The sequence below is a fragment of the Cnephaeus nilssonii genome (assembly GCF_951640355.1).
Source record: "Cnephaeus nilssonii genome assembly, chromosome: 4".
Classification (NCBI taxonomy): domain Eukaryota; kingdom Metazoa; phylum Chordata; class Mammalia; order Chiroptera; family Vespertilionidae; genus Cnephaeus; species Cnephaeus nilssonii.
In genome coordinates, this window is record NC_137075.1 from 7,461,871 (window position 1) to 7,482,439 (window position 20,569).

The 20,569-nt window shown below is 47.4% G+C and overlaps 1 protein-coding gene across 19 annotated transcripts in view; it reads left to right on the top strand.

Moving 5' to 3' along the window:
• Positions 1 to 1,771: 1,771 nt before the first annotated feature.
• Positions 1,772 to 20,569, top strand: part of PARD3 (par-3 family cell polarity regulator) — a 696,667-nt gene continuing 677,869 nt past the window's right edge. For 13 of the 19 annotated variants that reach the window (XM_079769113.1, XM_079769103.1, XM_079769104.1 and 10 more), the window contains exon 1: positions 1,772 to 2,209. In XM_079769113.1, the coding sequence (XP_079625239.1) occupies positions 2,090 to 2,209 (120 nt within the window). In that variant the 5' untranslated portion in view covers positions 1,772 to 2,089. The remainder of the gene's footprint in view (positions 2,210 to 20,569) is intronic. The other 6 variants (XM_079769107.1, XM_079769108.1, XM_079769109.1 and 3 more) reach the window with 2 other exon arrangements.

Below are 20,569 nucleotides of genomic sequence, written 5' to 3' on the forward strand. Positions count from 1 at the left end.
AGCGGGGCCATCACTGGCAGCGGGTGCAATCAGTGGCTGTTGGCCCCGATCTCCCCTCAGGAGCAGGGGGAGGTGGAGAAGCCCTGAGGGGCAATCGGGGCTGGCAGCCGCCGCTTGCACCCGCTGATGGCGCCTAGCGATCGGGACTGGTGCCGGAAGCCGGCAGTGGGTGTGAGCAGGGCCAGCGCCGGCAGCAAGTGCAAGCACCAGGCGGGAACGTGGTGTGTGGGAGCAAAGAATTTTCAGTAACCACCAGAGGCTTGCCCCGATTACAGCGACCAGCACCCCGCCTTAGTCTGGCACCCCCGCTCACCTGCTCTACCATCCTGCCGCAGCCGACGCCTGCCATGTTCTACGCACACCCCCTGGTGGTCAGCACACATCATAGCAACTGGTTGTTCGGTTGTTCTGCCGTTTGGTCTATTTGCATATTAGCCTTTTATTACATAGGATTATATAAGACTAGAGGCCCGATGCATGAAATTCGTGCAAGGGTCTCGGCCCTTGCAGCAGCAGCGGCTGCCTTGGCCCTCGTAATCCCAGCTTTGCCTGGAAGGTCATGGGGAAGGTCGTTTAGCTGTCTGGTCTAATTAGCATATTATGCTTTTATTATTATAGACGGGAGGTGGAGTGGAATGGATGGATGGTCTCCAGCCCTTCCTGCTCAAAACGCTGAAATTTTAGTTGAGCTCACAGGAGCTGTTAACCGCCTTCACATATTCTAGAAATGGCAGAAATGAATTGCCTATAGTTTGGGACATACATGGGCCAAGGACTCTCTGCTGACATTTGCCATTCTTTATACACAATAGCATCCAGTTATTAAGGAATTATAGTTCACAGCTAAGGCAGAGATGAACGTCAGTCACTTTTCTTGACTTTGTCCACGTTCTTTTGAAATGTCTCAGGTCCCACCAGCACCAAGGCACTGGAGTCGCATTTCTGCCGGGGTGGTGGTGGGGGGTGGAGGGAGGGTCAGCGCCAGTGTTAAGTGCTCGCGCATCGCGGGGAATCCCTTCCAAATTTCCCCCACCGCATCCTGAAATTTGGTCATAAGTTTGCGTTAGGGATGCTTATATTGCATAATTTTAAGAAATAAGATGATCTGAATTGCTAATGTTTAAGGTCTCCCTGTGGAAGTGGGTTGGATCACCACGAGGTCACACAGGAAACTTGAAGGTAAATAGTGGCCCTCAAGAGAAAGGCCAGATGGAGCCAAAGCTTCACCAGCTTCTCTCCAGGGCGGACGATTAATTTTTGCTTTCAAGTATAATGAGGTCTGCGAGGCCTAGCAGCCCAGCGAGAGAGCCCGTGCCAAACCCTGCCAGGCGGTGGGTCCCGCCCGGCCCACCCCCGCCCCTACCTTCCCCCGGAGGCGGTGACCGCTCCTCTCCAAAGGTACCAGGAGTAAATCTCTCTCTCTCTGGAAGCGAAATCACCGGTACCCCTCCAGTCCAAGAAAGGGGATTAAAAGCGACAAAGAAAGAGGGGGCGGGAGGGGGGGGGGGGTTGCTCCGGAGAGACGCGGGGGCGCGGAGCGGGCGCCTCGGGGGAGGGTTGGGGGTGGGGCGAGCGCAGCGCGCCGCGCGCCAGGCTGGCGAGGGGCAGGGGGCGCGGAGCCCGGCTCCAGCGGCGGGGGTCCCGGGGCGCGCTCCCCTCCCGCGGAGAGCCACCGCCTCCCGCCGCACGTGCGCGGTGTTGTGTGCCGCGGCTCCGCCCCTCCCTCTCTCAGTCCCTCCCTCCCTCCCTCCCTCCCTCCCTCCCATCACCGCCGTCCCCTCCCCCGCCGCCGGAGCGCGAGCCCGAGCCCGAGCGCCGCCAAGCCCGGGCCGCCGCCGCCGCCGCCGAGCGCGCGAGACGCCGAACAGGTGGCCGGAGCCGCGGGCGCCGTGGGGAGAGGCGAGGCGAACCCCGGAGGTGAGGGAGCCGGGCCGGGCATGTGAGCCGAGTGGCTCCTTGGCGTCGCCTGCCCGCGCCCCCCAGCCCCGCGCCCGCCAGCGGCCCTGCCGCGCCCGCCTCCAGCCCCCGGCCAGGGCTGCTCGGCCGCCGTCAGCGAGGGGCGCGGGCGCGGGCCGGCCCCGGCGGCGGCATGAAAGTGACCGTGTGCTTCGGAAGGACCCGCGTCGTCGTGCCCTGCGGAGACGGCCACATGAAAGTTTTCAGCCTCATCCAGCAGGCAGTGACCCGCTACCGCAAGGCCATCGCCAAGGTGAGGGGCTGGGGCGCGGGGAGGCGGGTTGAGCAGGCGCCGGGATCAATATGGCGCTTCCTGGAAAAAGGAGGAGGGAGGCGAGGGAGGCGAGGGAGGCGGGGAAAGGGAAAGTGCGGCGGCCGCGCGGGCCTCGCGGCGTCCCCGGCCCCGGGCTGCCGGCCGCCGAGTCCTCCGCGTGGCCGGATGGCGAGCGCAGTCCCGGTGACCGCGCGGGACCCGCGCCCCCGGGCCGGGCGCCCGACGTCTCCTCCCAGAGGTCCGGCCGCGAGGTCGGCGTGGTGGCCGGCGTCCCGCGAGCGGCCGGAGGAGCGGAGTCGAACCCCGGCCTCTCCCCGACCGCCTGCCGCGGTGGAAATCCAGCCCCAGGCCTCTTCCCACTCCCAGGCCTCGGGCGTAGCTGGGATCGGCAACTTTTGGTTGGGAGAAGAGTTTCCTGATTCCCTTCTCGCCGGAGCGCGGCTGCGCGTCTGCTGCTTCCACTCCCGGTGACCGTCGGGGAAGGACCGCGGCGGCGAGCGAACCTCCCCGCCCGCGCGGATGGCCCGGCGGCGCGGGCAGCTGGCGGGGGCGCCGGCCCGCGGTCGGGAAGGCGCCCGGGAGCGGGACGCGCTCCGCCAGCTCGTGAGCGCGGCTGAGCTCTGGAGCGGGGCGGTGCGGAGGCTCTCAGCAGGGCTCCTGAGTCCAGCGCCAGCCTGAAATGAAAAGTTTTCCTCCAAGGCCTCAGCGTGGACGGAGTGGAACTCGCTTCCTATGGTGTCGAGGCCGCGGGGCCTGTGTCTGATTTCAGAGTTGAGTCGATTTCCCTTTTTCTCGGTGGAATGATAACATTGTCTCCACTTAACTGCATTCCTGTACAATGTGTCAGCAGTGAAAAGGCATTTTGTTAAATTGTTTTATCTGCTGTGTCGGACAACAGGCCAGCCACCGAAGTTTTCTCTCAAGCAACTGAGGATGTTCCCTTTGCAGTAGTAATGTTTGATGGAAAGCATATTCACATTGAAAATTTCCCACTTATTCCCCATAGTGATGGCTCCTGTGAGATTTGGGGCAGCAGGTGAGGGGGACGATAGCTTTGTCAGCCTGAGTGTGTATGGGGTGCTCCAGGTGGCATCCCCTAATTTTCTCTGAAATTAAGAAGAAAAAAAACCGAAACCCCCCCCCCCCACACACACACCTTTTTACATTATTATTTTTTTTGTTTTTAGTATATATTGGAAAAATAGCATAAGTTTGGCTTTTTAAAGATAATGTTGGAGACGTTTAGAACCTGACACAGTGATGAACATGTTGACTTCAACAGTTCTAAAATGTTCCTTACAGTTAATTGAACTCTTACTGAAAGTCAAATAAATTTAGCAGAAAGTAGGCACCTGTTTAACTTGCAACACCAATGGCGGAGGAGTGGTGGTGGTGTGATGGGTAACAGTACCCTCTATACCTACATTTAGTATTTTAAAGGGTTGTTTGTGAGTGACAGTTTATGAGCTAACTTTTTTTTTTTTAATATATTTTATTGATTTCAGAGAGGAAGGGAGAGGGGGAGAGAGAGAGATAGAAACATCAATGATGAGAATCACTGATCGGCTGCCTCCTGCACGCCCCCTACTGGGGATCGAGTCCGCATCGGGGCATGTGCCCTTGACCGGAATCGAACCTGGGACCCCTCAGTCCGGAGGCTGACGCTCTATCCACTGAGCCAAACCAGCCAGGGCTATGATCTAACTTTTATAAAGCAGTAATCATCCAACAAAATGAATCCTGAGAGGAAAGAGAAACACATTAATATATACTTTGCGGTGTGCCTAGTTTCCTGAGTAGGGAAAGGTGATCCACATTTTCTTGCTTACATACTTGTAATTTACATGCTTAAATTATTTATATGATTAACAATTTATACACTTAAAATGAGTCATATTTCATTATGTGTACAGTGTACATTGGTTGAATAGTCTGGGAGATGCAGATGTAGTTGTTTGAGTCGTTTGTTCATTCCACGGAAATTTTTAAGCATCTGCTGTACTAGTATGTTCAAGGCATTGTTCTGGGTACTGGATGTTTAGGGGACCCACTAGCTGCTTTGTGGAAATTGGACTGTAAGAGTCTAGGACCAGAGTCTCCGTGACCCTCCAAGGGGAGGAGGCCAGTGGTGTGGACTGGTGCGTTGTGCAGTGGGGAGAAAAGGAGGCGGCCGGATGTTGGGTAACTGGAGATGGGAGGCCTTGGTGGACCTTTAAAAAAATAGTAAGGGTGGTTATTTCACAGTGACTTAGGAGAGTGGAAAAGTAAGTGCAGTTATCTTAAGGGAGGCTGGGAACGCATCCCAAAGAGAAGGGGCATATGAGCTGAGTTTTGAAGGAAAGTAGATTGCCAGATTGGGAAGGAAGTAAGGGTAATTCTCAGGGTGATGGCAGTATTGGAGTTGGATAAAATGAGAGGGAGGAGTCAGAGATGATTCAGGGGTTTGCAAAATTATTTAAATGCTCTTTAAGTGCAACTCATACTTCAGAAGGTGAATTTTCTGATGGGCTTTGTAGTATATAAAGTTCAGTAATTGGATTATCAGACTCTTTGACTCCCAAATGTTTCAAGAACCTGAGGATCTTCTAGGTCTATTTGTATTTTTTTCTCTTAAATCAGTGGTTCTCAACCTTTCTAATGCCGCGACCCTTTAATACAGTTCCTCATGTTGTGGTGACCCCCAACCATAAAATTATTTTCGTTGCTACTTCATAACTGTAATTTTGCTACTGTTAATGAATCGTAATGTAAATATCTGTGTTTTCCGATGGTCTTAGGCTCTACAGCAGCGGTTCTCAACCTGTGGGTCGCGACCCACAGGTTGAGAACCGCTAGCAGGGTAAATAATTTAGTAGCAACGAAAATAATTTTATGGTTGGGGGTCACCACAACATGAGGAACTGTATTAATGAATGGGTCACGGCATTAGAAAGGTTGAGAACCACTGATTTAAGAGAAAAAAATACAAATAGACCTAGACTTAATTCAAGACTTAAATTATCAGGTAATGGTTACAATGAAACTTCTTTATTTCTCCCACCTCATTTGAAATAAGTATGAAGCAATACATATTAACACCAGTTTCACCTTTTATTTTTTATCTCTTTCTTACCCCTATTGTTTAATAGAACAAGATACATTTTGTATGAAGAATTGGGAATCTGTAGAGTAGTGTTTAGGTTGCTAGGTGACATGCATGACAAACTCCCATCTGGTGGGGGAAATGTGGGAAGATCATGTTTATGGCTTTGTGTAAACACCAACTAAACCAAAGGAGGGAAAAGAAGGACGAGAGAAAGGAAGATCCCAAGTCACCAAGGCTTTCCCTGCAGTAAGCATTTTGTGGCATGGGGGGGGGCTAAGTTTTTGGCATTCTATTTGAGCTGTTTTCTCTTTGGGTTAAACAAATCAATTTTTCTGACAGTGAAGTGGTGTGACTTAATACCAAAAATATCCTCAATAAGCAGATATTTAAAGTCTTATACTTAGTCATAGCATTTTTTGTCTAGTGAAAAAAACTTTTTTTGCTTATGATCATTGACTGGTGAAAATATTTTGGCTGTTCACCCCCATCCATGGATTTTTCTCAAGTGCTTACAATTGGAGGACTGATTGCCTGTGTATGTGTCTGTTCTACTCTGGCCTGCGGTCTGACTCATCCATGGCTTCCGATGAATACAGGGAGTGGAGCCCCAGCTGCAGTGGCTTTCAGTGTGGTATGCTGGGGCTTTGTTGGGGACTCCTTAATTCTTAGCGAATCAAGGGTGGCACTGAGTGAGGCTTCCCGTTTTTCCTGCTGTGCTTCCAAACTTAGGAGAAAAATAAAATCGCTATGCTTGTTTTAAAAAAGGCTGCTGTGTACAAAATGCCATGCTCTATGAAGAAATAGACTCAATTCTTACACTCGAGAAACATACAGTGTAGGAGTCAGGACAATTATAGAAAACTATAAATAACAGTAGGCTTTAGCATTAATTGGCAGCAGGGTGGTACAGATGGTAATTGCTTCTGGATTCAGGGATGGGAGTGGTCATAAATGGCACTGGGTTTGCATTGGGTATAGTGCGTGGGAAGTGTTGCCTTGTTTTAGGGCAGTGCTCCCTAACTGGGTAATGGAGTGACCTCATAAAGCACATGCGTGGCCAGGGCATTTTGGTTCTGTAGGCCTGCAGTGGGGTCCAGGCATGTGAATGTGGAAAGTGTCTGTTTGATTCTGAGAAGTAGGAGGGAGGGCTTTGTAGGATGTGAAGCAGTCTGAACAAAGGTGTGCCAGGCTTTCAGGGATCTTTTGGCTCCTGCGGAGCATCCGTGTCAGGTGGTGGGTCAGGATTAAGCTGAGGAGGACTGAGTGCCAGGGCAAGACAGCATTTTATATAGTCTGGTGGTTTGGGAAGAACTGGGGTATTTGGGTAGGGCAGCAGTGTGGACAGAGGACTGGAGCTGTGGTGTGTGTGGGACTCACCTCTGCTGCTGACTGCTGAGTAACAACATAAAGGGAGAAGGAAGGACTGAAAGGGAGGGAGGTGGGGTGGGAGTTGTGGGAACCGCTTAACTCGCTGCTCTCTGGATTGGGTGTGGAGACGTAGGTTTTTTTCACCATTTAATCTTGGGCAAACCAACCCCACAGAGCTTCACTTTCCTCATGTCTACAATGGGACACTCCCTTGCAGGGTCAAGGTGAGTACCACACAGGATGGTGAATGTGAAACTCAGTCCTGGATCTGAATCATGACTATGTCTTTACTCATCAAACAGTTTTACTCGATGGGAATGTTTCCCAAGTATGCTATTCCTGTTTGGGTTTCTCCTCTGCTTAAGAAGGTAGTTTGTACTTTAAAGAATAAGCGACAAATGTTACTGTTTGTCCCAGCAGCATCACAATCAGAAGTGCAAATTGGGTGTGCAGTGTGTGTATGAGGCAGGGAATATAGGTAAAAGCCACAGATATTGGCTGTATTCTAGATTATCTGGTGTGTTTTTTTTTTTTTTTTTTTTTTGGGGGGGCGGTCACTGCATCTGTCCCTCAAGCATGGAAACCTTAGAGCTACTTAAAAAACTACAACCAACTTGAGTTAATGGACAGTAACTTATTTTTTAAAATGTTTTCTTTTCCAAATATATTTTTATTGATTTCGGAGAGGAGGGAAGAGGGAGAAATAGAAACATCAATTCTATTTCTCCTTCTTCCCTCCTCTCTGAATCAATAAAAATATATATATATTTTTAAAAAATAAATCAATAAAAGTAATCATTGATTGACTGCCTCCTGCATGCCCCCAATGGGAATCCAGCTGAAACCTCATGTGCCCTGACTGGGAATCCAACGGTGACCTCCTGGTTCATAGGTCTATGCTCAACCACCGAGCCACTCCAGTGGGGCAGGGCCAGAGGGACAGTAACTTTTGAAAATGTTTCCTTTTTTTTTTTTTTTTTTTTTGCCGTGAGAGAACTATAGACTACTAAATCATATAAGTCATGGTTTTATGAAAAATCTTGTGTCTGGTTTGAGATTTTTCTGTGAATAAGTGCATGTTGTTATACACTTAAAAGCTTATTGAGACTTTTAGGAAAATACTTATATTATTTCAGAGTTTGAATGACAATAGAGGCAAGCATAACAATAGTTTAATAAAATAGATTTTATTTTATTAACATTTTTTGTCTTCCTTCTAAAAAGAAAATATGTTTGAAAGGCTGGTCTCTCTAAAATGCAAATCTTATTATACTCTCTGCTTAAGTGCCGCTGTGCCCCCTTTCCCCAGAGGCAAGCCCTGCTGCCTCAGCACAGCCTGTCCTTGCAGGAATCCCTCCTGACTGCAGCTTCTCCCTCTCCAGACTACCCAACCCCACACCCTTGGACTTGTTTGCATTTTTCTACCTTTGCTCTGGCATTTTCTGTTTCTTTTGCCTGGAATGCTTGCTTGCTCCTCCCATGACTGCTTATCTGTGGAGCCACAGCTCAGACCAGCCATCTCTGCTCCTCAGGTTGGCTGAAATTCTCCCCTCTTCCTCTCAGTGCCTGCGCTGACCTGGATGGTCGTGCTCTGCTGTATAGTACTATAGTGTGTTTGTCTCTGGAACACAAGAATTGTGCTCTTTCCTCCAGGTGAAACGTGTGAAGGCCTCTGCCACATAGTTGTCTTAGAGGTTGAGTAAATACAAAGTTAAAAATAAATACATCACACATATTCTTCCACAAAAAAAAAAAACACCACTTTTACGTAGGAGGTTATAACCAGCACTTGCTAATTTTAAGGACATTAATATTTGTTGTATTTGGCATATTGCCACAAAGAGCTTGTAATTGAAGCGAAGCTTTAGTGTGATTTGGAGTTCCTGGAGTTATTCTTTTGTGTCAGCTATTTTGAAGGAGCTCAGTCTGTTTTCAGACCAAGCAGAGGATAGTCCTGGGGTTTGCATTGGACCAGGTTCAAGGCAGGTGGCCAGTGCAGTGTGGGAATCTGGCTTGAAGCACACCTATGCTCTGTCTGGTGCCTCTAATCCTGTCAGTTGGGATCTTTGGGAAAGTGACAGGAGTAAATAGAAAAGTTTAGGATCTGAGGTTTGCAGGGAGAGTGGCTGATGTGAAGTGCTTCTTGGCTCATAGTGAACATGCATGAATTAATTGGTCATGGTGGTAACACTTGCACCACTAACCCATAGACAGATCCTCCATCTGTCCTGGGAGCTTTTACCTCCTGTGGAGTTGGATGCAGGTTGGTGATGGTGAACACTCAGTAGATGATTGCAGTTTTTCAAGGATAGAAAGAAATATGTAAGATTGGTTCAGGAAGGTGCTTTCCACAGGTTAATTTTCAAGGTGGGAGAGGGAGGTGGTAGGTTAGGCCCACACGTGTGCTTTCCTCCTAATGGCCACCCATGCAACAGTCCTGGATGGGACCAAGGTCAAGAAAATAATGCCAAAGGGTCAGTAAATTTATACAGTTTTACTCACTTTTGGTATCTTTTTAGGCATTATTTTACCTTATTTAATTTTTTTTTGCATTTGGAGGAATTACATAAAAACTAGAGGCCCATTGCACAAAATGTATGTACTGAGGAGCGGGGGGTGGGGGGGGGTGTCCCTCAGCCCAGCCTGCACCCTCTCCAATCAGGGACCCCTCAGGGGATGTCCGACTGCTGGTTTAGGCCCGCTCCCACACCGGCAGTTGGACATCCCTCTCACAATACGGGACTTCTGGCTCCTAACCACTCGCCTGCCAGCCTGCCTGATTGTCCCTAACTGCTTCTGCCTGCCAGCCTGATCACCCCCTAACCACTCCCCTGCCAGCCTGATCGATGCCTAACTTCTCCCCTGCCGGCCCGATTGCCCCCAACTGCCCTCCCCTGCCAGCCTGGTTGCCCCCAACTGCCATCCCCTGCCGGCCTGGTCACCCCTAACTGCCCTCTCCTGCCGACCTGGTTGCCCCAACTGCCCTCCTCTGCAGGCCTGGTCCCCCCCAACTGCCCTCCCCTGCAGGCCTGGTCCCCCCCAACTACCCTCCTGCCCAGCAGCCTGATACTCTGCACTGAAATTTTTCTCATTGTAGCCAGCAGCACCTACGGAAGAGGGAGGTGATATTAGTTCCCGGTGTACCACAACACAGGGCAACTAATCTCTAAGCTCATTCAAGTTGAATGCAGGATTTGGTACCTTTACACTTGGTTCAAAATCTGGAGAAAGCTTTCAGACAAATCAAGAGTTTCTGAAAGTGAAATGCATCATTTAGTTTGATAACTGTGTAAGCAGCTACATAGGAAGATGGTGCTTTTTCAGCATTTGTACTGTCTGAGGAATACAATATAAGTATATTTTAAATTATGAGGGCACATACTATCAGGGTTATTTATTTTATTTTATTTTTTCAAGAAAACCCTGAATTTCCTATGATGGGCTCAGCTTTATCATTGGTATTTTATGACCCACTTTTTAAAGTACAGATGCTTGCAAAAAACACAATTAGCTAACGGTGGAAAGTTTGATGGTGGATGTTTTTTCTCCTAGGAGGCAGGCGTGTAAGATGACATGACATGTTCTGGACCAGGGTTCCGAAGAGCAGATTTCCATCATTTGTATGTCTGAGAGCAAACAGGATAACCCTGTAAGCCTAGGATCCGTGGCTTCAAAAATACCTCCTTCTTCATGGGACTATTGTTAGGGTTCAAACAGAGGATGTAAAAAAAGAAAGCATTGTAGGAAGTGAAAGGAGTAATGTTAGCAGTACTATTCTTTTGTTTTTGCTAAGAATGGTTGCTAGTGATTTAGGCTCATTGGAATAAACGCTCCTAAATTATTTCTTCTCACATCATAAGAACTGGCTCTAGATGTGTGAAACTGAATGTGTGCTAAAACTGTTCTCTCTTAAAAAAAAAAATCACAGGATAAAAAATTATTTAAAAATAAAAAAAATTTAGCTTAAATTAAAAAGTCTTTTTAAAAAATAAAAACGATATTTTAAAAATCACAGAACCATTCTTCTGCAATTTAAGGGAATTAAAAGGAATTTTAAAGAAATCCTACTGCCATTGATTTAGATGCCGCAAAGATGAGTGTAACAGAAGAGCTTTTCCAGTTACTGTTTTTTTTTTTTCTTTAGTAGTTTTGAACTTTGGCAAGTTCTGTAAGTTTTGTGAGCCTCCGTTTTCCCATCTGTTACTTGGGAATGCTCTCTTTTGTTGGCTTAAGTGATTTAATGTAGAGAATGCCCCTGTCATGTAATAGGCTCTTAGTCAATATTAGATCTTTTTCTTTCTCTTCAAGTTTTAAACATAACTAGGCACAATTTTAATGGCTAATTCATGAAGTCATCTTGATTTTTATTTTACTTATGCTGCCAAGTATTATTTTTCAAGATGATTTGTTAAAGGATCATTTTCCCCCCTAAAAGTATTATAGAAATTCCAGTGTTAGTATTTACTAAGAAATCAACTGGAAATAGAGGAAAAAGAATGTTCTAGTCACCCAGTACAATAGTTAAAGATGATTCTTTTATAGATCGAGGAGAATTGTATTTGTCCAACTGTCTTAGTTATGTGCCTTTTTGCTTTTACTATTAGCCCTTGTTACTTGACAAAATCTGCCATACTGCTAGATCAAAGGAAATTATGTAAAATTTATTTGCTGTATTTACAATATTTTAAAAGGCATTGGTTACACATTTTACATTAAAACATCTTTTGAAACTTGGAAAGAATGAAACTAGAAACTAAATACTATTGATATTTGTAAAATGCACAGATGTTTTAAAGTCCTTTAGTATTTATTTACTAGTAGTTCTGAGAATATCCTGGAGCTCAAAGAGACAATCTGAGCTATAAAATAAAATGGGAAAGTCAACCTATTTGTGACCTCCTTAATCCTTTATCATATAGGCCTCTATAATTCATGTGTCCATAACACTTTACCCTTCTCTGGATCTTACGATGATTTTGGGCAGCTAAGGCAGCAGTCAGTGAACACAGAAAGAACATCATCTGCTTAGACAGGTGGTTGTAATGGTTGACAGATTGATGCAACTTTTAATACCTTAGTTCAGCTAAAGGCACCCAGTGCTAGTCACCTGAAGACTTCACCCAAGAATTGACCTATTTATCATACTAAATAAGGAGTGGTGTCTTGAAGGCTTGCTCAGGTTCTGGGCGTGGTAGTGTTCTTACGTCAGACTTGCCAAATTATCAACAATGCACTGGCTTCGTGCTCAAGAGGACTAACTCCTCTCATTCATATTTTTCACACCAAAATATTGAAAGTTGTTTTCCTTTCTTTGAGGATCTTTAACATCTTATTAATTAAAATTATGCTTTCTTCCTCTTTCCATATGTGTTTAGGGAAGTTGCTAAGTAGTGATTAAAATAATAAAGCTCATCTAGTTGTGCAGTGCTCATATTTTGACTTTGATCCCTTCCAGTATTTGTAAACATTGTTTCACATGAGTGCAGTTGAAATCCAAAACTTGTTTAAGACAGGGCATGAAAAAGGGAGAGAGCAGCATGGGAGACTGAAATTTATATCTAGCTCTTTCTTTTACAACTTCCTGTGTTTTTGTGCTTTGCTAATGGAAGTGATGATTGGTGCTTTCAAAAATTTTCCAGCCGTGTCCAATGTGGCTCAGTGGATAGAGTGTTGGCTCGTGCACAGAAGGGTTGCGGGTTCAATTCCTGTTCAAGGGCACATGCCAGTTCGGTCAGGGCACATGTGAGAGGCAACCAATTGATGTGTTTTTCTGACATCGCTGTTTCTCACCCCCCCTCCCCCTCGTTCGCCCCTCCACCCCCAGCTCCTCATCCTTCCATCCCTTCACTCTCTCTCTAAAAAATTAGTGGAAAAAAACTTTCCAGAATACCCCAGCCTTTTATAGTAAAACTGTAGAGAAATAACTTGATGGGGAATTTTTCTTTCCAGGCTTATCCTATATAATAAAGAGCTACTATGCTAATTAGACCACACAGTGGAACAACCTTCTAGAACAACCTTCCGGAATGACCAGTGGGCGGGGTGCGGGGCCGTGGGGCCATGAGGCAGCTGGGGCTGTGAGGGCCTACGTTTGCACGAATTTCGTGCATTGGGCCTCTAGTTGAGGTATAATCCTATCTAATAATAGAGTAACATGTAAATTACCATCACTTCGCTACGCCCACGATTGGGCGGCAGGAGGCTGGGGGGCGGGACTCGGGGTGGCCTATCTGGCCATTGAGAGGCACGGATCCGTTGCCACTGAGGGGGGCTACCCTGCTGTTGAGAGGCGCAGGGGGCGGGACTCCCGCCCCCTGTGCCTCTCAACGGCCAGATCCTCGGCCGCTGAGGGGGCCTGCCGCGGACACCCAGCTGCGCCTCTCAACTGCAGGGTAGCCAGGTGTCCACGGCAGCCCCCCTCAGCGGCTGCGGACCATCAAAAGTGGGGGAGCTGGGTGCCTGTCTGCTCCGGCACCAGGCACCCAACTCCACCGCGAAAAGCGAAAGCGTGTAGGGGACCCTACACGTGCATGATTCAATCATGCACCGGGCCTCTAGTTGACAAATAAGATAGTAAGATATTTAAATAAATACATATATATTTCAGAGGGGAAAGGCAAGGGAGAGAGAGAAAATATGAGAGAGAATATTTGATCAGCTGCCTTCTGTATGCCCCCCATTGGGGATTGAGCCTGCCTGCAACCTGGGCATGTGCCCTCACTGGGAATTGAACCATGACTTCCTGAGTCATAGGTTGACACTCAACCACTGAGCCACACTGGCTGGGCAGGAAGGTATTTAAAGTGTCCAATGTGGTGATTTGATACACTGCTTACACATTGTGAAGTGCTTCCCCCAGTGTGTTAATGAACACATCTGTCACCTCATAGTTACCTTGTTTTACTTTATTTTATTGGTTAGAATATTTCAGTTCTCTCTAGTCTGTTTTGATATGTGAGATTTTAGTCTGAAGCAGAAGAGTTTTTGGTCCTGGGGGTGTGGGTACTTTTAGTTCAGTCTTTGCTTTTGGTGCCATTACATTTTTTGGGTCAGGACTGATGATTGAAAGCTCTTGCACAAGGGGTGCTATATCAGAGGCATCTGCCTGTCAGGTTTGGGAGTTGTTGAAGAAGTACCTTTAACCAGATGCCTGTCATGTTTCTCAGTGCCACTTCATTGAGGGGTTTCAGAGAGGTAGGAGGAGAAACTAGAAACAATGGTGTCAGGAAATAGTGGAGGTAATCCCATTATTACTGTTTTGTAATATGTAATAGTTTACATTTATGGAGCATTTTGTATATCAGGTAATAAGTACTGGGTTCAATCCTTTCTGTGTATTCTTAAATTCCATGGAGTGGTGGTGGTGTCGATGCAACCCCAAGTTTACAGGTGAGAACACTTGGGCTAAAGAGGATAAGAAAATTGCAAAAGGACAAGAAAGATACATGTGATGCATGGCTTGGCCTTCTCTGACGGCGGAGCCTGCACTGTGACCACCACCCCATGGCACGCTGGTGTGACTCGTATGTTAGAATGTGCAACCACAAGAACGAGTGCCCATAGGACGAGACAGGTTCTGTTCTGACTGCATTGGCTCGGATGGCGCGTGAATTTGGGTAAGAAGTGCACCTCTGGGATGACCAAGGTGGTGAGTGTGAATGACGCTGGGCTAGCTGTTGAAAACCCTGCTACTCAGGTGTGCTTTATGGACCAGCAGCATTGGCACTACTTGGAAGCTTATTAGAAATACGGAATCATGGACCTCATCCAGACTATTAGAATTTGGGTTTTAATCAGATCCCTAGATGGTACCAGAGCAGTTGCTCTCAACCCTGACTGCAAGTAGGAACACTTGGAAGCTTCTCTAAAAACCGATTCCCAGTCTCCACATACAGCAAGGGAAGTAGATCTCTGAGTAGGGTTTGGATATTGGTATTTCTACACAGCTTCTCAGTGGTTCTCTGTGCAGTTTGGGTGGAGAACTGCTGGTCTAGAACAACTTCTAGATCTTCTGGGGTTTTTGTGTTAAGTGATGTGGGATCCTGCTCCTCTTTTTAGCTGTACACAGAAATTTCCAGAATTCAAGTTGGGAGGATCAGCTAGAGTGCTCAAGGGCTGGTCCTTTATGTGGTAACTAGAGGCCCGGTGCATGAAATTCGTGTACTCGGGGAGAGGGGGTTCCTCAGCCCAGCCTGCGCCCTCTCACAGTCCGGGAGCCCTCAGGATGTCTGACTGACGGCCTAGGCTTGCTCCCCATGGGAAGCAGGCCTGAGCCGTCAATAGGACATCCTTAGCTTTGCTGCAGAGGTGGGAGAGGCTCCCTTCACTGCCGCTGTGCTTGCCAGCTGTGAGCCAGGCTTCTGGCTGAGCGGTGCTCCTAGTGCACTGACCACCAGGGGGCAGCTCCTGTGTTGAGCGGGATGGGGTTGAAACCGGCTCTCCGATATCCCCCGAGGGGTCCCGGATTGTGAGAGGGCGCAGGCCAGGCCAAGAGACCCCATCGGTGCATGATCGGGGTTGGGGAGGGATGTGGGAGGTTGGCCAGCCAGGGAGGGACCACGGGAGGGCTCCAGGGCATGTCTGGCCCGTCTCGCTAAGTCCAATTGGCCGGACCCTAGCAGCAAGCTAACCTGCCAATCAGAGCCTTTGCCCCTTGGTGGTTAGTGTACGTCATAGCAACTGGTCGACCGGTCGACTTTCTGCCCCCTGGTGATCAGTGCACGTCATAACGAGCGGTTGAGCGGCCTTAGCCTATCATTAGCATATTACGCTTTGATTGGTTGACCGGAGGACCGGACACTTAGCATATTAGGCTTTTATTATATAGGACTAGAGGCCCGGTCACGAAAATTCGTGCACTTCGGCGGGCGGGGGGGGGGGGGTGGTCTCTCTCAGCCCGGCTTGCACCCTCTCACAATCCGGGACCCCTTGGGTAGGGTCCCTAGGCCTGGCCTGAGATCAGGGTCTATTGGGGCTTTCCTTCCCCCAGCTGCAGGCAGCTGGCCCCACCCTCCACCGCTGCCAATGCTTGCCATCTGTGCAGCACTGCCCCCCCTTCCCTGCCACCGGTTGCCTCCCTCTACGACAGGCATGGGGTGTGATGGCTTGGCTGGCCTGGGCCTCCCTCTGTGGGGTGATCGCTGGCCAGCCACACACCTGCCACAGCGTTGCCAGCCGGTGGCCCGGGCCTCCCTCTTTCTTTTTTTTAAATTAAGAGTAATGTTTACTGAACGATATGGAACTGAGTACTATGAAGGGTTTATCAGGATGGAAATGCACCACCTCCCGCCCCTGCCACCCCCAACACCCAGAGACTACAGTACTTAGAAGTTACACGCAACGGCCATAACTTCTGAATATCTGTTCCTAACAAACCATAGCATATTTATACTGTATCACATCGAGTGATTATAGAAATCCATTTATATATTGCTTGTATAAAATCTTTTTTTTTTGGTAAGAAATATTTTAAAAAATTATAAAAAACATGTGCATTTGAAAGCCCTGCCAGGACAGCCAGTCTGTAAACATTCAGTGAGTATGTGCTTTGGAAGGGCTCCCGTGCCTCGTACCCACAGCAACTCCAGCAGGGCCGGCGAGGGTGCGCCCCGGGCGGCTGCCACTCCGGGCAGGACTGAGCTGGACCACGGTGGTTGGGTATAGCAGGGCCTGGCACTGTGCCCTTCTCCAGCCTTGCATCAGGATCAGGATCAGGGTCAGGGTCAGGGCTGGGGGCAAGCAGATTGCAGTTTCACTCTGAGTTCCATATTCAGCCTAATTTTGCTTGCACCTTATGGCTTTTCCTGGCTGCTCGGAGGTCCTTTGGGTGGGTGCCCTGGCGGAGAAGCCGGAGAAGTTCCCACAGCTGCCTGGTTGGGCATCTCTCCAGCCCAGAGCCTCTGTCCTGCCTCCTGCAAGCCTGGCCCCAGGCAGAACAGCCCACCCTCAGGACTACTTTGGTCTCAGTGCTTGGCCCTGGGTTTCATCAGCCTGGGTTTCTTCCCCTGGTGTGGCTGATCTGAGTTTCATAAAAAAGCTTGGCCGTTGCTGGCTGAGCTGAGCCTCATTGAAGAGTTTTTCATGCAGCAAGGAAGAGCCCTCTGGGACCCTCCTCCTCCTCCCTCTCCTCATCTCCTCCTCCTCCTCTCCCAGCCCATGGTCACTTCTTCTCCAGCTGCTCCAGCAGTGGGTTGCCTTCTGAGTCAGGGGACTTAATGCTGTTGGTCCTGACGATGCAGGTGGGGCGATGCCGGTTGAGCATCAGGATGAGCTGCTGCCGCTCCTGCTTTAGCTCATCCATCTGGGTTTTCAGCTCCACATTCATGAGCTCCAGCCACTCAGGTTCCCGCTGCAGAAACTCCTTCTGCTCCTTCTTCTTGTTCCGGCATGGGGCTGCCGCCACTTTATTCTTTTCCCTGCGCCTTTTCCTCCGCACTACTTGTAAAATGCCAGTCACTAAAATTTTCATGATGATTCAATGTTATATCAAATATATATCCCGGGATTTAAGTCTTAATATTTAGTGCCCATCCACTCCTTCTCAGCTCCTTATGATTGTAATTCTCTATTCATTTTAAAAAAACAACTATAATTACCATTCAATATATGCGAAGCTTTTGTAAAATTGATTTTTAGACAGAGAGCGGAAAGAAGAAAGTGAAACATCCATTTGCTGTTCCACTTATTTATGCATTCATTGGTTCCCTGGAGCCTGCAGGCCAGGGGAAGGGACCCAGAGGCCAGTTGGATGGCAGCATGGCTCTGGTTCCCCAGAGCCTGCGGGCGGGGGGTTGGAGGGGTGGGACCCAGAGGCCAGTCTGATGTCAGCATGGCTCTGAGGGAGAGGGACCGAGAGGTGCTCCATGCACTTCATGGTGACCGGTCGTTTGGTCGTTTGGTCGTTTTGGTCGTGAGGCCTCTTGGCCTTTTATTATGATGGGTCAGTCTATACATTTTTATTTCTGACTTTTGAAGTCAATTCTCCTGCCTGTTAATTTTGAGTTTTATTTGGGGAAACAGTTGACAACAGCTGTATTAGGAATTTCTTAGGTTTTATCTGTTAACTTAATGACGTTCTAATCTGAGTTTAATGACCACTTTACTAACAGAAATACGTTAAGGGGTCCAGGAGAGATAGTAAAAAGAGGAGTGGGAGGATAGTAAATGGGAGAGGGAAGGATCAAGATGAGTAAAATACCTGAATGATGGCGTGAGCCAGATGATAGCGTCTGGGTGCCTGTAACATAGAGAAACAGGACAACTAAGATTTTGGTTTGAGGTACAGTAAGGAAGAGAGCTTGTAGTAGATTAAACATATTCCTCTTGCTAGAGTTGCTTCAGCTTGTTTGTGGATATACATGCTTGTGTTGGGCAAACAGTACTGTGAGAGAAGACTGTGGGCGCTGTAAAAGGAAGCCCATAGGGTTCATTTTATACACTTTTCATTCAACTTCGTAGAACATTGCCATTAAACAATTTCCACCCCTGCACTAGACCACCATGGTGCCCTGGCCGATGCTGGCAAATATGTGCTTCTGGTCTGAGGCCTCTTGAACCTAAACATGGGTCAGATGATTTGCTTGCCTGTGGACCAGTTTTATCATCTTCGTCACAGCAGTGTCATTTTTGTTTTCCCTTTCAGCATGGCTCATACATTTCATATGTCACTAAAAGTAGGGAAAAGAGGACAGATGACCAAGATGCCATTCTTTGCACTGTCATGGGCTCAGGTATGCACTCCTGTGCAGGCCTTTCCAGCTCTCCTTCCTGACCCTCCCGTAGTGCTGTGTGCACTGAGCAAGCCGAGGACTTGCCTAAAGCTCCCAGTGTTTGTGCCAAAACTGGCGAGAGGTGACTAAAATAGGAAATAATAGCCTCAAGGGTGCTTTCAGAGCTACAAAGCACAGTTCTTGGTAACACTATTTAAAACATTGTCTTCAAATATTATGTAGCTCTAAGAACATACTAGTACTGAGTTTTATAGACCTGATAGACATACGCATGTAAGAATTTTCTTTCTTGTTTGGCAGTTTCAGATAGCACATAACCATAAGTTGGTTAATAAAATTGTTGCTTGAAAATTAATATGTGTGTGTGTGTGTGTATGTATATGTGTGTATGTATATATATATATATATATATATATATATATATATATATATTGCTGCATAACAGACTACCTGAAACTTGATGGCTTACATCAATCACTATTTAATGATATCTCATGATTTGGTGGGTCAAGAATTTGGGCAGGGCTCAGTTGGGTGATTCTTTTGCTCCACTTGGGGTTACTGGGGGATATTCAACTGGCAGATGACATGCTCTGAAAGGTCCTAGATAGGGCCTCTCACCTGATGCCTGGTGCTTGGTGGGGATGCTAGGAACCTGGGCTCAGCTGGGACTGTTGACTGTAGTGCTACACAGGGTGCCACCAGCATGGAAACCAGCAAAGCATCATCATCCCTGTCTTCTACGAGTACGTGCCAGACCAGTCACTGAGTGACCATGGCTCTGGGGAGGGGACAAAGTTGATCTCCACCAAACAATACAAGGAGTGTAAAAACCTTGTGGCCCCTTTATTCCGCCATCAGTATGTGTGCATGCGTATGTGTTTATTGCATGTAGCATCAAACATTTAGTCTTTTTATTGTTCTGTGTCATGTTTTAAAATGGTTCTTTTCTTGATCGGGGCATGGGTAATAAAATATATATCCTGAACTTTTAAAGCTGTCAAACCTAAGAAGTAGTTTGCATTCATAATTTATGAGTCGAAAGATCTGACTGCTTTTCCAGGCTCTATAGTCGAAAGAAATAAGGAAAATAACACCGTAGGTGTATGTGGCATCTTCTTCTCAGAGGTTCAAAGTGGTTGTGCCACTCACGGCCCCTTTATCAGAATGTCCTGTGGGGTACACATTATAAGTTAAAAATACCCAAAAATTATAGCAACTGTGTCAAAATTTTTTGGTAGGCACCAGACTTAAGTATCACCTTTTAGAGTGATGAGAAGAAAATTCCATTAATTATATAGTTTTGTTTTTCTAAAAAGTTCAAAACATCTCCACTGATACCTTGTGAGCACCAGTTGAAACTGAAATAGTAATTTCTGTTCTGTTGCCCTCTCCTCTCCCAACTTTTCCTCTCAGAAGCTCTTGTTTATTTGAGAACACATAACTGGAGTTAAATGTCTCATAGGAAAAGGTTTGGTATATTTAAAGAATCAGATCAAACTTTGCTCTATTTCAGAGTCATACTAACCTGTTCCTAAGAACACTGTCCAACTCGTGGTTTTATAAGATTTTGCTGGTTACCTTTCGATTTGAATCAAGCATTAGCTGTGAAAGAAAGCTGAAATCTTGCCCTTTTTTCTCCCAAATGTGGAAAACACCAGAAACCAATAAAAAAGAATGGGAAGTGACTAAGGAGCCAACAGAAAATACCAGTTCCTCCCGAGAAGCAAAACAGCTTGACCAAGGACTGTGGTCCTGGGCAGGAGGGGCAAGTAAGATACCCACTGCTGCCTTCTGCACAGGGTGTCTCTGCTACATGACTAGCAACCTCTGCAGCTATGCAGGCTCTCAGAAACGCTTGGTGCCACCCAGATTCCTTGATTTGTGCTCATGTGAGCCTTTAAACATGGCACTCAGGCTGAGTAGGTGGGTAAGTGATGCACTAGTTCCCAAAGATTTGGATACTGGGCTGGAGATGATAAGCTTGGGATGGAATAGTGAACTGCCCCAAGTTCAAGTAGAATGGGTGCAGTACATCTGGAAATACATCCCTTCAAATACAGGAAATCCCGTTGTTTTTGTTTCCTCTCACAGCTGAAATATCTTGCAGTTCAGCCTTAACATTGGGGTTCAGCTTCTTTTTATATGTGGCGTGGT